At 36.7% G+C, this 17,026-nt stretch overlaps 2 protein-coding genes across 2 annotated transcripts; one reads left to right on the top strand and one right to left on the bottom strand.

The window, feature by feature from the left end:
* The first annotated feature begins 7,986 nt into the window (after window positions 1–7,986).
* LOC133316590 (uncharacterized) lies at window positions 7,987–8,738 on the top strand. The gene is made up of 3 exons (XM_061518359.1): window positions 7,987–8,416; window positions 8,535–8,644; window positions 8,730–8,738. The coding sequence occupies exons 1-3, from the start codon at window positions 7,987–7,989 to the stop codon at window positions 8,736–8,738; spliced, it is 549 nt and encodes a 182-aa protein (XP_061374343.1).
* Window positions 8,739–9,257: 519 nt separating this feature from the next.
* On the bottom strand, window positions 9,258–15,355 carry LOC133316598 (lipase-like). The gene is made up of 11 exons (XM_061518371.1): window positions 15,136–15,355; window positions 14,971–15,045; window positions 14,128–14,207; window positions 13,539–13,604; window positions 13,347–13,394; window positions 13,152–13,219; window positions 12,325–12,397; window positions 12,083–12,244; window positions 10,759–10,953; window positions 9,940–10,028; window positions 9,258–9,721 (listed from the first exon to the last, which is right to left on the bottom strand). The coding sequence occupies exons 1-11, from the start codon at window positions 15,233–15,235 to the stop codon at window positions 9,508–9,510; spliced, it is 1,170 nt and encodes a 389-aa protein (XP_061374355.1). The 5' UTR covers window positions 15,236–15,355; the 3' UTR covers window positions 9,258–9,507.
* Window positions 15,356–17,026: the final 1,671 nt, after the last annotated feature.

Below are 17,026 nucleotides of genomic sequence, written 5' to 3'. Positions count from 1 at the left end.
GGATTAGATGTACTCAGTATCAACTACATTGATAATGATAATTGTCGATGAGAAACAATTATTTTGATTCTTTTGTGAGGTATAACTTTAGAATAGATTCGAAATTTTTTTATATTATTTTGTGTTTGAAGTTGTTAGATGCAAGAGATCCTAACTGATCTATGGAACATATAATTGCAAATAGTGGCAAATCGTTGTGCATAATGAGGAGGCTTGAAGTCAATGGAGGTGATGCATTAGTATAATAACGGTAAGGGAGGCTATGGTTTCAGAAGTCTTGCGTTTGCGGTTAAACCCAATATTTATAAAGGAGTTTACTTTATAATGGATAAAATTCATAATCTCCAACAACATATGAGGTCCATTATATGAGTCCAGAAAAGAAGTGATTGAAATGAATATCATTGGACTCCACTAGTTATAGATGTGAATTATATTAGTGCTTACGTCGTGGGTTTAATTTGAAGTATGTACAAGCTAAACTGATTTTGTGTCAAGCTGAATTTGTAAGGATTATTGTTTAATAAGTGAAAGTACATCACAGCAATTGTGTCTTTACAGTCATGCAAATTTCTTAATCCAAAATGATATTTGAAATTCACTTGGATTGTAGCCCAAATGAATCACAATATTAGGCTCTTCCTGGGCATGGTGAAAAAGTTCCATCTGTCTTGTAACTTGGAAAATCGTGTTCTGTACATTTGTAGTAGATATATCTGTCATTCAACAAGTGACACTTTGTAGAGGGAAGAGGAAAGAATAGAAGGGAGAACGAATAGGAAGAGAGAGAGATGAGATTATTGTCAAACAACTCTGATCCCTTTTGAGGTTTGAATTACCATATTTAAAGAAAATGCAAAGCCTAGTTTAGAATTTAAATGAGTAAGGTTTTTGTAACAACCAATCCTAAATTATGAAGGAAAAATAACAAATTCTAAATTACGAAGGAAATAACAAATGCTTAAAAATAGGAATTGAAACAATTAATCTTCTAAATGCAGTTAAGCTGCGTATTTTATTTAAAGCAAAACAGACTGCACTATGGGCTTGGCTCATGTGAGATATTCATCCAAGTATCTTGGGCTGGTCCGCATACGTGTGGGATGTGCTCTGGTGGGCTGGACCACAACATCTCCTTCCCCTTTTGAAATATCCACGTCCTCATGGATAAGGATTTCAGTAGATTGGCGACCAATAGCTGCGCGCTGCGTGGCCTGAGGGACTTGGGGTGTCATAATCTTCTCGGTCAGTGTGTCCGAGGCATGCATAATGGGTGGGGGTAAGGGAAGCTGTCCGTCATTTGTCTTTGGTACCTCATCCCTTGGTTGGCTCAGCTCTTCATCTTCTCCACGAGCTTGAGCCAAGCTATCCTCTTCTCCACTTTCATGAGCTATGTCCTCTGCTTCCTCCCTCGCCTGAACCGTGTCTTCCTCCCATGAGGAATCTTCTGGTGCACCGTCGGTCCACTGGACCAAGACTTCCTTAACTAGCTTACCTTTTTTCCAAACCTCCCTTTCTCCGAGGATAGCTACTGCCCGGTGAAGGGGTTTGTTGTCCTGCGTGTGAGGTGGAAGATCGTGAACTTTAAACGCGGTGGGCGAGACAAACGGGCGGAGGAGGGAAACGTGAAACACCGGGTGTATCCTGGAAGATGGTGGAAGCTGAAGCTTGTAGGCGACTGGACCGATGCGTTGCAGCACCGCAAACGGACCGTAGTATCGGAGAGCGAGCTTCTGAGAGGTACGTTTCTGAACCGTGATCTGTCTGTAAGGGTGTAGTTTAAGTAGAACCTGATCTCCTTCCTTGAACTCCCATGGCTTGCGTGTTTTGTTGCTGTAAACCTTCATTGCTGTTTGAGCCTGATTTAGATTTCGCTTCAAATGTTCCATGATTTTGTTTTTGTGTGACAGATCTGTGTCAATGGCCTCCAAGGAGCTGGATCCAAGACAATATGTTAACAAGTTTGGTGGAGGGATACCAAACGTGATTTCGAACGGTGTATACCCCGTCGATCTGTTGAAGGAGGTGTTAAAATGGAACTCTGCAAAGCTCAGGATCCGTGACCAGTGGGTCGGATGCTCGTGGACAAAGGCTCGAAGGTACTGCTCTAGACATCTGTTTACTCTTTCAGTTTGTCCGTCGGTTTGTGGGTGATATGCTGAACTGTAACGCAGGTTGGTGCCTTGAAGTTCAAACAGTGCGCGCCAAAAGTTGTTGAGAAAGATCGGATCACGATCTGAGATGATGGTTTTTGGAAACCCATAGAGCTTTCCCGTAGATTCCCAGAATGCTTTGGCAACTCGGGCGGCAGTGAAGTTCGCTGGTAAGGGTACAAAGTGTCCGCCTTTGGATAACCTGTCCACAGTAACAAAAATAACACTAAAACTGTTAGAGTTAGGCAAATGTGTAATAAAGTCCATGCTGAGGTCGGTCCAGATAGTGTTAGGTGGTGTGATGGGTTGTAAGAGCCCGTAAGGGGAATGGTTTTGGGGTTTTACTTTCTGGCAGATCTCACAATGTTTGACAAAATGCTTAACATCTCTCTTCAATCCTTTCCAGGTGAAAACGGAGTTGATGCGTAGGAACGTGTTCTGGATCCCAGAGTGTCCCCCTTGCAAGGAGCTATGGAACTCGTGGAGCAGCTTTTCCTTCAGAGTGGAATTATCTGGAATATAAATTCTGGATTTGTGAAAAAGCAAATCATTTTTTAATTTCCAATCTTCCCATTTATTTGGTTCTGTAATAAGGCCCTGGATGACTGTAATAGCGTAGGTGTCTTGCTTTAATTCCTGCTGTAGAATGTGTGTGATATTGCATGTTGGCCCTGTGATTGTGTCAAGCTGGGAGTGAGGGAACTCAGTGCCTCCTTCAGGAAACCGGGACAAGGCATCTGCAGCCGCATTTGTTTTGCCCGGTTTGTAGACAATGGTGTATGAAAAACCCAGAAGCTGTGACAGAAATTGTTGCTGCTCTGGGGTTTGAACAACTTGGTTCATCAGATGGAATAAGCTCTTATGGTCAGTACGAATGACAAAGGTAGCGCCCAATAAATACTGTCTCCATTTTGCAACGCTACTAGTAATAGCAAACATTTCGCGTATGTAGGTAGATTTCTTTTGCATTGCTGGAGATAATTTTCGGCTGTAGAAAGCGATAGGTCTGTCATGCTGCATTAATGCTGCTCCGATGCCAACACCTGAGGCATCTGTCTCTAAGATAAATGGAATTGAGAAATCAGGTAAAATCAGAATAGGGGTTGTAGTAAGTAATAGCTTCAATTTGTTAAAAGCCGCGGATTCCTTGTCACCCCAGTTGAATTCTTTTTTAGAGGTTAAGTCTGAAAGAGGAGCAGCTATGGTTGCAAAATGTTTGATAAAACGCCTGTAATATCCAGCCAAGCCTAGGAAAGCACGGACCTGAGTCACGTTTTTAGGTTGTGTCCAATGTGTGATGGAACGAATTTTTTCTGGATCGGGTAACAAACCTTTACCAGATATAATGTGTCCTAAAAACTGAATTTGCTCTTGGGCGAACAAACATTTAGACTGTTTTGCAAAAAATGAATGTTTCCGTAGAGTGGATAAAACCGTCAGTAGGTGCTCCTTATGGGCAGTCAGTGTTGTGCTGTATATTAAGATATCATCAAAGAAAATGACAACAAATTTTCTTAAAAAGGCAGAGAAAACCTCATTCATAGTTGCCTGGAAGGTAGATGGTGCATTGGACAGTCCAAATGGCATCACAAGAAATTCGTAGTGGCCGTGGTGTGTGCGGAAGGCTGTCTTGTGAATGTCAGAGGCATCCATCAGTATTTGGTGGTAGCCGGACCGTAGATCGAGTTTGGAAAATATTGAAGCTCCATGTAGTTCGTCCAATAATTCATCTATGGTAGGAATAGGAAACTTTTCCTTTACCGTTATTGCATTCAGGGCTCTATAATCAACACAAAAGCGCCAAGTTCCATCTTTTTTTTTAACGAGTATAACTGGTGAGCTATATGCTGAAGTGTTGGGGCGTATTATTCCCTCTGATAACATCTCGTGGACCAACTTCTCGATCTCATTTTTTTGGTAATGGGGATACCGGTAAGGGCGTACCTGGATTGGTTTTGTGTGGGGAAGAAGGTGGATATGGTGGTTTGTGGGTCTATGTGGAGGAAGTTTAGTGGGTTTGAGGAAAACATCTTGGAAAGTGGTTAGGATCGGTGAGATGGTGTGAGGAATAGGAGGGGTAGGGTCTGTATGTGGCTGAGGACGTGATGCGGTCAAGCACATGAGATAGGCTTGGATTGGTTCTTGGGCAATGAGTTTGTGTAGTTGGGAGTTGGTAATTGCGGAAGGTGTGAGAGAGGTATTCCCTTGAAGAGTGATGGGTTGGGAGTGGTGGGTAAAGGTCATGGTAAGGGTGTTGTAGTCTGTGATAACTGGTCCCAAGGTGGATAGCCACTGAACACCTAGGACAATATCTGCGCCCTGAAGTTCTAGCACAAAAAGGTCAATGTCAAAAATGTGTTGATGCGGAAAAGTGATACGAACCTTAGTACACATCCCTTTGCAGAATAGGTTGTCCCCATTTCCAACTTGGACCTGGAATGGGCTGATGGATTGGATGGGTAAGTGCAAGTTGGTTGCAGCGCGTTCAGTAATGAAATTATGGGTGCTGCCATTGTCGATCAGGATCTGGACAGCTGTGCCTTTAACAGTGCCTGTCAGGCGAAAAGCCTTGGTAGAGTGGTGGCCAAATAGGGCATTGAAACTGATTTCAGGATACGCGGGGGTGTCCGGAGTAGAATCTTCCTCCGTGTCCTCTACGTGTGCAATCTCTTCTTCATCATCTACTAACATACACATAAAGGAAGAACCCGGTTTACATTTATGGCCAAAGACATACCGTTCGTCACAATTGTAACATAGCCCCTTTTCTCGTCGTGCCATCATCTCAGTTTGGGAGAGCCGTCGTATGGGAATGGAGGTGGACGTGGTTGTGGGTGGTTTGCCAGGCAGAGTGTTGCTGGTAGGCTGGGTACGTTGTCCCCACCTCAAGGAGCGATCCTCAGCTTCAGCGAAATTGCGGGCAAGGCCCCAGGCCGCATGGAAAGTCTCTGGTAAATGGGCCTGCACATCACTACGCACCTTTGGTTTGAGACCCGAGATAAACATGCTCTTGCGAAGGGCATCTGTGATGCCATGTACTTTACTGGACATAGTTTCAAAAGCGGCTTGGTAGTCTCGGATAGAACCTGTTTGAGTCAGGCGACATAATGCTCCGGCAGGATCCTCATAAACTGTTGGGCCGTAGCGGCTGATTATGGCTGTTCGAAAGTCTCTCCAGTTTGCAATTAGTCCCTCGCGAGACAGATTGCGGTACCAACTAAGTGCGGGTGGGTCGAGATGGAATGAGGCCAAACGAAGCTTCTTCGGTTCGGTGATGGAATAATAATCAAAGTACTGGTCCACGACAAACAACCAATCAGTAGGGTCACCCTGGGCGAACCGTGGAAAGACAAGGCGTACTGGTTTTGGTTTGGTCGGATCATTGCGTGGTGGACCTGGTCCAAGAACGCTACCTGCCGGTTGGTGGAGGCGTTGGGCCTCGAAGAGAGCGATTATTTCGCGCTGGAACTGATCGAACCGTTGGTCGATTTGCTCCTGGTTGGAATGTTGCATCTGTTGCATGAATGCTTGGCGGTCCTCATGCGCGGATGTGATGAATGTGGTGAGCCGTTCCTCAACAGAGGTGATCTGGTCTTGCATTTGGGCCATGCGGGTGGTCTTTTCAGCCATGGAGGGAAGTTCAGGAATGAAAGCACCAAATGTAGAGGGAAGAGGAAAGAATAGAAGGGAGAACGAATAGGAAGAGAGAGAGATGAGATTATTGTCAAACAACTCTGATCCCTTTTGAGGTTTGAATTACCATATTTAAAGAAAATGCAAAGCCTAGTTTAGAATTTAAATGAGTAAGGTTGTTGTAACAACCAATCCTAAATTATGAAGGAAAAATAACAAATTCTAAATTACGAAGGAAATAACAAATGCTTAAAAATAGGAACTGAAACAATTAATCTTCTAAATGCAGTTAAGCTGCGTATTTTATTTAAAGCAAAACAGACTGCACTATGGGCTTGGCTCATGTGAGATATTCATCCAAGTATCTTGGGCTGGTCCGCATACGTGTGGGATGTGCTCTGGTGGGCTGGACCACAACACACTTGGATAAAAAAAATATTTTTCTCTCTTTTGCATACAAGCATGACCATCATTCCTCATTTTTATTGGATAAATGCACTGAGTGAATGGTACAGCAGTAGTACCATAAATATTTCCATAACTTGGACCACAATGCCACATGTCAATAAACGTTGAAGATAATACCCAATGATTTATTGTTGCTTTACAATTTTTTATTATGTACATGAATCCTTAAATATAACATAGTATAATGTCGGGAATCACACATTGGTTGCATAGGTAATTAATATGGGGTTTATAAAGTCTTGAGCACTCTCATCTTTTGAGTTAGCTTTTGAGATGATCTCAATATCCATAATAATTGGTACTTTCATTAAAAATTGAAGTTACGGAAAGGGCTACCTATAAGCTTAGATTAAGGTGTCGGTCAGACAATCTTGTTCGGAGCGAATATAAGGTTAAGGCTTTAAATTTCTTTCAAAAATGATACTGAGAGAATCGAATATATACTCTCGCCTCCACACCAACTTAACTACCATCGTTTGATGGGATGAGCTACTTATGAATTTCCGATTTGCCATCAATCTGAAGTCATAGGAAATTAGGAATGCCAAAAATAGGGTGGTCCACGGCGGGGAAAAAGGGGATACCTACAAAATAAGACACTTCCACGTTCGAAGCCTGTAGTAATTCTTGCAGTTTAACAGTACAAATATCAAAACGTACCTCAATAATTGGACTTGTTAGGTATTTATAGGATGTAGGTGGTCCTATAAATATAAATTTTCAGTAACTGAAGACAATTCAAATTAATTCTCAATATGGTGGTATGTCACCATTCACCAACTCGTTCTTCTGTTAAGCATTTCTTCCTACACCCTTGAATGCTTCTGAGAACTTGCTATACTATAGATAACAATTTTTTTTATATCTATGCAAAATAAGAAAGATCTTATTAACTTTATGAAACTAGCGTCATATAAATGCTCCCAATATACTTATTTCTTCTGTAAATATTTAATTAGAAATAGTTTGAAATAATAATAATGTTTAATTGCCACTCAAAATCACATTCTGGAAAAAAGGATTATGCATATTATTTATGTTCATAGTCGAAAATTACATGTGAATGTCCAAAATTAATTCATCGTGGATGGCTCAACACCAATGTGAAGATTCATGAACGGTAGTAACTATCAACCAAGCAAACTTTTTTGTTTACACATAACCATAGGATTAACTTAAAGTTCAAAATAACTTATAATCAAAATCTTATTAAAAAGCTTTTGAAAAAAAAAAAAAAAAAAAAAGAACTTTTTTGCATCAGAAATAATCAAAAGTTAGAACCAAATATGAACAAAATTTCTGTAACTAATCTCTCTCATGATTTTAGTGGACCCAATACATCAAAATCTCAATATTGCCATTCTTGGAAGGAGGGGGAAACCGAAAAACAGAAAACAAGAGTTTTTTTTTTTTTTTTTTTCCATTCAATGAAGGAAGTTTCTTAATTATAACCAACTACTTATATATTATTATTATTTTTTTCCATTAGCTGGCAATACAAAGTTCCAATTATAGAATAAAGGAAAAAATGGTTGGTACCATGACACCTAATTACACCCATGCATGCCATAGTTCCATCGCTAAATCATAACAACATAAAATCCTTCTCTTGTTCATATTATTCTATTAAAGAGAGAGTTATTCCATCCTTCATCTCAAGCTTCCTTCTACTTCTCTCTGTTTTTTTACTCAATCAGTTTACAGAAAAGTAGAAGAAAAAATAAATAAACAAATGGGTTGTGGGAAATCCAAACATGATGTTGTTTCAGGAAACACCGTCCTCCAGAGCAAGAAATCCAGTGTCAACACCAAGGTTGGCGAGGAAAATGGAACAGAAACCAAAGACAAAAACAACAACAACAACAACAATGCTGAGAATGTAAGTTCAGGGGTGGAAGTGGAACAGAAGGAAAGTGAAAATGTTAAAGAGTTTGTTGTTGAAGGTAAGGATGATGAAGGTGTTAAAGGCGAAGCTGAGAAAACAAATGTGGAAGAAGAAAAGGAAGCTGGTGATGAAGCAGAGGGAAAGACACAGGAAACAATTGCTGTAGAGGGAATGTCTGAGAAGTCTGAAGGTGGCAAAGATGATTCATTGAAAGAGAATGATCAGAAAGTCTTTGATGGTGCTGCAGAAGAAAAAAAACCAGCAGAAAATGAAAAAGGTGTGCAAAGGATGAACCTCTAGAGTTTTCTTTATCATTTTTGCATAAAAATTTCTTTAACCATGTCAAGCATAAGTTGTTGATTATAAATTTTAACTTGGTTTTTATATGCGTACAGAGGAAGTCATTGTAAAGGAAGAGAGTTTGGCCAATGAAGAAGAGGAGAAAATAAAAGGCACAAATGTTTCAACCTCTAAAGGTGAAGAAAAGGATTTGAAAGCTGAGGAGGTATGTGGGGTTAAACAAAAACTCTTACATTTATTGAAGTAATTGTAGTGTGAAAGGAATTAATTGAAGCATGTTTGTGTTGCAGGGAAAATAGAGAATCCAACAACTGGAGTTAATACAGAAATCATTCTGTTCATGTACCTTTGTGTAACAAGTCCATGGTGATTGCTGTCTGCTAATGGTGCAAATTAATACTGTTTCCACGCTAAGTAGGAAATAGCTCAGATTTAGTGTTAATGTATGCATGTTTCTGATATTGATAAGTTATTAAGTTTTATGTTTCCATTTCTTTCGTCCTCTCAAAATGTAACACATTGCAGATAATGGAACGGTTATAGTACTTCCCTCGTTTTTTAATATTTTTTTTTCTATGCCATTGCCATAGCTTTCATTACTCGTAAAATCAGCAAAATAAATAAAAACATCAATTTGAAAATTCTAGAGAATGACAGAAATAAAAATTCTGACACCTTCGCGAAAATTAATAATGATCAAATAGAGTGATACCAAAAAATAAAAATAACAAATAAGAGAAAGACTAGTCTAGTTTGAATTAATAAGAGCAACAGAACAAAAATGAATAAAATTGAACTTTAGAAACGACAAATAGGTTAAACAAATATCACCCAAACCACGGGTGAAATTGAGGAGAATTTGAAAGTGAATTTGTACACTTAACAACAGTATCAAGAATTATTAATCATATATATACAAGGACGAGCATATACAAATATACAAACAAACTCCTTCCAGCCCTAGCCAATTTCAATAAAATTCTTCTGCTGTATGGCCCACACCACTCCATTTGGAAGGACCATGAAGAACGAAGTATAAGGCCCCCACAAGAGATATCCCATGGCAATTCAATCAACATTAATGGGATTATCAAACTCCCTACTCAATTTGAGAAGGGGAGTTGCAGGATCTCTGGACCAGATGAAGTTTCCTCTTGAATCTCTGATGCCAGTATTTTGAACATAAGGATCCATAACAATTCTGCATGATCCTGGTGCATCAGATGCCAAGTTAACACCATAATACACTAAGTGGTCTGTGATGCTATTCCCACTCACTGATCTGCATAACATAACCAAATCAAATTTCAGCACCATTACTGTACAGGATCACAGCTATTCAGGAAATTGGAAATCGCTAAAACCTCTCCCACCAGTCCATCATAACACCAAAATTAAGGGATACTCTATAAATTTTGTAACACGGAATTCACAGCAGTGGCAAAATTTCTGATGAATCCTACATTTCCAGTGGCATTATGACAAAACAGATTGACTAACCTGCTGCAAGATGGATCCTCACCAGATCCATCACAAATCTTCTCAACGCCGTATATAAGACTACCTAAGCCAACGTTATAAAGCCATACCTGCAGTTCACAATAACTTCTTAGATTCTGGAATAACTGGAAAACAAACGAAACAACTGCTAATGGTTTGCATAAATAAACCAAGAGTCATAAGATCATGACAAAGTAGAATGTCCAAAACTAGAAAGTTATTGCATTGAGCAAGCAACAAACAATCACACCAGCAAAGACAAACTTCCACTACAAATTAGCACACCATCATTATTTCTAAAAAACCACTCTAAACCACTTCTCATTAAACCATGACTAGTGTAGGTAAAAGGTGAGGACAATCCTTGTACCCATATTTGTAAAGAGGATATTTCCTGAATTCGAACTTGTAACCTTTCGGTCGCAAAAGAATAGTCATCATTATTTTTAATGTTTTAAAATTTGGTTTCAAAACTATTAAAAGAAGAGAGAGCTTCTAGTAACAGATAAACACAAAATTCGAATGAGTACGGAAAATATACCTGCAATGAAGGAAATGAGACAGTTATTATGAATACAGAGAAGCCAAAGTTATATTAGTAATGCGACTAGGTGCAATTTAACATATTAATATACATATGCAAAACATATTTCCAATACACACAAAATATCTAATCACCACCAAAGGAGATACCGCAGATGACATAGTCAGTTGTAAGTTGTAACATTCCACAAACAAGCACTCAGACTTAATTTAATTTGAAGATAATAAAGTAGGTTTAAAGTCCGAATTTCATCACTTCATTATGCCATGCCCTACCTCTCTTGGGAAGTGGCGGTATGTCTTCTGTGGTAAATAGTGATAGTATGGAGGCAAATGGGGAACGATATCATGGTCATTTGTGATTCGGATTGTATTTGGAATCAGTTTGCTGTAGAGAGATGAAAAAGCAGCATTGCCAACACGAGGTTGTCCAAATGTCATAACCTGAACATTATTTTCATGTTGATTAACCTGTAAGAATGTACAACCAAACATGTAACTATTTCATCCTTACAAAATAGGAAAATCTTGAAATGATGACTTAAGTAATGATCTATACAAAACAATAATACAAGAAGTTAGCAGTTTGGACTTTGGACTCTATTCTCTGATCAATGCGTAGTTTATAGAAAACACATCTGAAAGTAAGTAATACAAAAGAAAAATAACACAACAATGCAAGAAACTGCAACCCGTTTATATAATACCTCAACACAAATATCACAAAAATATAAAGAGAGAAAACGTTAAAAAATATTTAACACATATCAAAGAAAGAGTTAAAAACTAAGTCTAGAGGTGATTTTGTTCCCAACATTGGAGAATATCCTAAACCATGAATAAAAAATTGTTTTTTAAAAAAACTACACCAACTCAGTTTCTGAATGAAACTAGAAATGACAGTTAGTTTGTCTTAATCAGTTTGATAAATTCAGTTTAACAAACACCTACGTATCCATCAATTACACAAATGAGAAAATATTTATTTTTCATCTAAATTCTACAGCTAGCAAGTAAAGTCCCCAATCCCACGTCATACAATTCAAAGTTCAACAGCCACGACAACAACAAATAACCTTATTCCACTAAATAATCAACGCCATTTAACTCTATCAAAATGCCAAATTTTCAGAAAATCCATTTAGATTGTAATGGTTTCTCCAAAAAATTTAGGCTTCCTCTACCCTTTTCAATTAAACTATCTTCCATTTGATCCCCTTTTATCACTATAGCTTCTGTTGGCCTTCTTCTCACATGACCAAACTAGTATTACCTTAAGAGAGTTTTCATCATTTTCTCCTCAAAAGATGCTAGTCCAATATCATTGATCCTTGTCATAGAGGATTAGAAAAAAATTTACATCAGCCACAGATTGCCTAATACAATCCTCGTCTTTTGCTTGGGACCAGCTATATAAATTTCTAATGTTGAATAAACACCTTTCCAAATATAAGAGTTCCACAAGAAATTCAAAGCCCCAGCCCGAGGCAAAATATAGACAATTCTTATACAAAGAAGTCAAAGGGAGCTTGAGAGTTGAGATCACAAAAACCTTGATGTATAATGAACAGTAATGCCAAGAAAGCTAAATTATTATTACCGTTAAATCAAGTCCACAAAAGGAAGCCATTGCCCCTCCCATTGAGTGCCCTGTTACTATAATTTGAATATCTCCATAAAACTTCTTTGCTCTTTCAACAGCATCTAAAATTGCAGGACGTATTGTTGTATTGTGGTACGCAGTATAAAAACCACGATGTACCTGGAGACAATGATGAAAATATATCGGAACTGACACTAATACAGAGCATAAAGTAAGGATAAACTTTTCACAGCACACACCATTGCATCATCCATGCCTGGATAATTTATTTCATGCTGCTTCCAATATAAATCTTCGATCCAGTTTTGTAAGCTGTATAAAAGCAGTTACAAATAAATCAGCTCAGTATATAACTCAAGTTGTCTCAAAAGTGAGCAAAAAATCTGACAGACTTGAACTGTTCTACATTTAAACATGTATTTAAGGACAAAATGTTTTCTCCGTGGGAAAATAGTATACTGTAAGGCTCTCTCAAAGGTTAACAACATAAGAGAACTTATGTTATCTTAAGAAACACAACAATCCATAATTTACAAGGTCTCAAACATGATCAGCCAACATGTTTTCTTCAAATATAGATGATTATGCTCTGACTCAAAAGTCAATACATGAGAACATATGCCCTGTTCGAAACACAACAACCTATAATGTACAAGGTCTCAAACATGATCGGATATGGATAGCCATCTATAGTATTTAAAAACTAAAATAATTTTGGGTCACAGAAATGGCATGCCTGGTGCAAGTAAATCTAGAAACAAGACATATTACTTGGTCATCTATGCTTTAAATATTCATGACGTCGTTATGCCAACATTGCATTGCATGCAGAGTAAATCAAATTAAATACATTTTCTTAGCTTACAACTACATATGCATGCATGTGAATATCTGTTCATACAAAATTCACATGCACAAAGAAAACATTCTTTCTTGTTTCTAAAATATGCTGGGATCTGTGTCTAGGCATCACATATAACACTACACTCCAATAGATCTATTTTAACATGCCTAACAGGTTTGAAATGCCTTCAAAAAAAATAATTAAGCCAGTAAGAAAATCCACCTGCGTTCATTAGTTCCTCTGAATGCAATGATAATGGCATGAGGATCCTCTGCCACTCCAACAAATGCCTAGAATAGGTAGTGATAATTACATAAGAACAATAGATGTAATTAACAAGTGAAAAAAGAAAATGAAGAGAATTAATTATTTCTATAATTTAAAGGAATATTGTTTCCGTGGTGAGAATTCACCCACCTGTAAGCAATGTTCGATATCAACAACCAACTCTATGATTTCAAATCCCTGTTTACATTTTAAAGATCTTTAGACCAACTATTTTAAAAGAAAAGCAAAATTAGTAGGATACTAGAATGTAAATAATTCAAAGCTCACTCACGACATAAGTGAACATGCAGAGTTAAAATTAATAATTCACATTCTCAGCACCTTGGTCAAGTCATCACATCTAGAGCATGTCCAAGTAAAAAGTTGCGTCAAATCTGACATGTATACCTGCAAGAACCAAACCTACTTCAGTCGTTTTATATAATTCATACATAATTCCCACAAAATGACTTAAAATCTTAAGTTATTCTGATAAACTTTATCCCAGTTTGACTTATTTTGGCCTTAGCCTGACCAGGATGGGGAGTCTCTATATCAGGATCAGCAGCTGAGAAGGTCCCTCAAATGTTAAATCATTTTAGTTGTGCAAAAGCAGAAATGAAGACATTGACTTCCTTTATCAGAAAAAGAAACAAGATATGATTTAAAATTGCCTAGTTAAAATTGTCTCAAAAACTTATTTTGGGGAATTCTTATAAACAACAAAAAATCTATATTGGACTCATAATTAAAGTTACAGCATTAAACCAGCTTAAACAAGGCCAAGCAGAAACTTGAAATTTTCATTACACTACTGAATTCCTTATCAACCCTCCATGATAAGTTAGAAAAGAAATAATGAATAAATAATTATAATTCCCCTACCTATAATTTTTAAAGGTTGAACACATAAAATTCCCAGAGAACTCACCGCAGAGGCATATTCAACTAATATTGTAGCAAGTGTATGATTATACTCGGGAAGATTACTTTTATGCCTAGCCTTGAGTTCTGCAAATGGAAAATGAATTATTGGTATGAAAATGTGAATGATCCACAAGACTATGATTCAGAATATAAGTTCTTCGTATCTCATGACTTCATATTATTTCATCCATGAAATAGTAGACATATTTGCATATGTGAATCAGTCATTGACTTTTCAAATACAGAAAAAGAAAGATCCTGTCTATTGTGTTTGAAGCATGCATTATATATCAGATAATCCTCACAAATATGCATATGCAATGCATTTCCTAAACCAGTACAAATAAAAGGGCATACCTCCGAATGGCCCACAACATTATCCACTCCCATATCATACCTTTTAAATTGGCTATTCCGCTACTGAATTAGAAACAGATAAATTCATTGTCCACAATTTTGAAGTCACAGAAAAAGGGAACAACTGTACTGAAAAGAGAAATAACATGATGCCTAACCTGGGTTAACCCAACAACAACATCCAACTAAATTAAAAATCAAACCAACACTAGGCCACCTGTAAGCAAAAATGTAATATTCTCTCCCCTATTGGTTTTCTTTCCTTTCTGAACTCTTTCAAAAGGGGTTCCTGATCCTCTCCCTCTGTATCCCTATTTTCTCACTGTCTAATAAAAGCTTCATTTTACCAACCAAATAAAATGAATAAAATCTAAGGATCCCTCATCATTGATAGACACACAAAACTAAATAATCCAATGCATTGAAAGATAGCAGAGAGACATGAAGACAAGTAATATTTATAAACCCAACGCACAAGTTCCATTCTTACCTCTACAATCCGAAAAGGCAAACATGCATAAACAGGTAACCAATATCAACCACCTAGTTTTCCCCATGCTAAACCCTGCAATTGAAGTACAGAAAAATCAGCAAGCAGCCAAAGGAAGGAAAAAAAATTTCATTTTGCTACAAATAAAACGTCAATTACTTCAACACCTGAAGTGGGTGCTCGTCGAATTGAAGAAAGAACGAAAAACAAATAAATTAGCGTTCACGTTCCAAAAAGCCAGCAACTTAAAAGGGGAAAAACGCATACAGGTGAAAAATGAGCATGGGAAAAGGCACGCGGACGGTGGAATGGGAATCTGGATCCTCCGCCGCAATGGTTTCCCTGAGAGTTCTCCGGCGAACGGTTGTTCCGGTGAGAGGGGAGAAAGGAGAAGTCAAAGAGTCATAATTAATAATTTGGGTTTGGAGAGAATAACAAAAGAAAGAATAGCGTGAATACGACGTCGCTCGGAGGGTTGATTTGGTAATTTTCGTGGCGTATCAAAACTCTCTAATAATGCTACTCTTGTACTCCAACTGTTGATTTGTCAAGCGGATAAGCATGCATGGATATGCCTGGAATCGATGCGTTCCTATATTTTTTCCCGGTAAACGGAATGCGTTATTTTAGATAAAATTATAAATTTTAAATAAGAATAAAAAAGATACATGATGAAAATTATAATATTTAGTTTTAAATAAAAAAAATATTCATTTTAACTAAAATGACTGGTTTCTAAGGGAAAAGTTATACTTATTATCAATTAAATTTATTATTTCTTATCACCAAATCTTAACCGATGATTTTCGTCAATCTTATCATTTATTGAATGACACTTATTCAAATTAACAAAAATCAACTATTAAAATTTGATGGTAAGAAATAATAAGCTTAATTGATGATAAATATAACATTCTTCGTCCTTTAATTTATATATAGGTTTTGTAAAAAAAAATTATTAAATTATCATAACTATTAAGAGAATAAATTATTGTTATTTATTTATATTTTTAAGATATTAAATATGTTACTTTAAAGTTGGAAAAATAAAATCAATGTGTTGCACTATTTGGCACTATTTGGAATTATTTCTATATTTTAGAAAGATTAATTTTGATGAAGTATAAAGATATTTTACGGTTATTTAACAAAAAAGAAGAAGAAGATATTTTACGGTTTAATTTCATAACATATTCTTATATTATTTTGAATTTGATTATATTATTATCATATAAATTCTCTCGTAAAATGTTATTATTTGATATATGTGTATAAGAATTTTCCTTTTTACAAAATTGTATAAACTTAGTTAAAAACAAAACAAGGAGACTTAGATTGAAAATTTCCACCACGTAGCACATGACCGACGATTTTTTGTTTTTTCTTTAAAAAGAACTCAAACTTAGTCTTTGAAACATCATCAGATTTATAAAGCATAAGTAAATGGGATCTATTTTTTGCTTTCTGTCTCTATTTTTTAAGTAGATTTCGTTCATTTTTTTATTTATTGCATGAACCAATTTGTCTCGTACCATACCAAAAACGTAATCCCCTTAATATTTTATTCATACCCGCGTATATAAATACCACCCATCTGCATAATGGGACCAATTTATAATAAGCAAAAAAGCAATGATTGCGAGTATTACAAAATAAATAAGGGAATATAGTTTTTTTACAGACACACACGAAAATAAATGAGACTCACAATTTTATCTCATACAACGTGTGAGATAGAGGTTATATTCCAACAGTTATTTGATTATTGGTACTAAAATATATATAAAAAAATTTAAGTGGTGCAATATTGTTAACACGTGAAATAAACATGCTTCTGTTTACCCAAAAAAAAAAACATGCTCGTTTTTTTCACTCTTTTGCTCTTTATTAATTAATTAATAATTATTTTGTCCCTGATTCGAAATTATCTACCAATATGTCCCTCTTTAATAGACTACCTTGCATTTTTAATCAACTAAATGGCCAAAACAGGCAAAAATGGTTGTTGGAAGATTTAATCGACTAAATCTTCCTATTTAGTCGATTAAATCTCCCA

This window comes from Gastrolobium bilobum, unplaced genomic scaffold, assembly GCF_033153095.1.
Source record: "Gastrolobium bilobum isolate Gb01-03AN ecotype WA unplaced genomic scaffold, APGP_CSIRO_Gbil_v1 utg8498, whole genome shotgun sequence".
NCBI classification, from domain to species: Eukaryota; Viridiplantae; Streptophyta; class Magnoliopsida; order Fabales; family Fabaceae; genus Gastrolobium; species Gastrolobium bilobum.
This window is presented reverse-complemented; position numbering and strand designations above follow the sequence as displayed.

Excerpts from the sequence above, each read along its gene's own strand:
- LOC133316590 (XM_061518359.1), top strand. The coding sequence starts at position 7,987 with ATGGGTTGTGGGAAATCCAAACATGATGTTGTTTCAGGAAACACCGTC. Across the intron at positions 8,417-8,534 it reads ACCAGCAGAAAATGAAAAAG|AGGAAGTCATTGTAAAGGAA; the intron begins GTGTGCAAAGGA and ends ATATGCGTACAG.
- LOC133316598 (XM_061518371.1), bottom strand. The coding sequence starts at position 15,235 with ATGCGTTTTTCCCCTTTTAAGTTGCTGGCTTTTTGGAACGTGAACGCT. Across the intron at positions 14,208-14,970 it reads TGCCTTTTCGGATTGTAGAG|AACTCAAGGCTAGGCATAAA; the intron begins GTAAGAATGGAA and ends TTCCATTTGCAG. Across the intron at positions 13,395-13,538 it reads GATGTGATGACTTGACCAAG|GGATTTGAAATCATAGAGTT; the intron begins GTGCTGAGAATG and ends AAATGTAAACAG.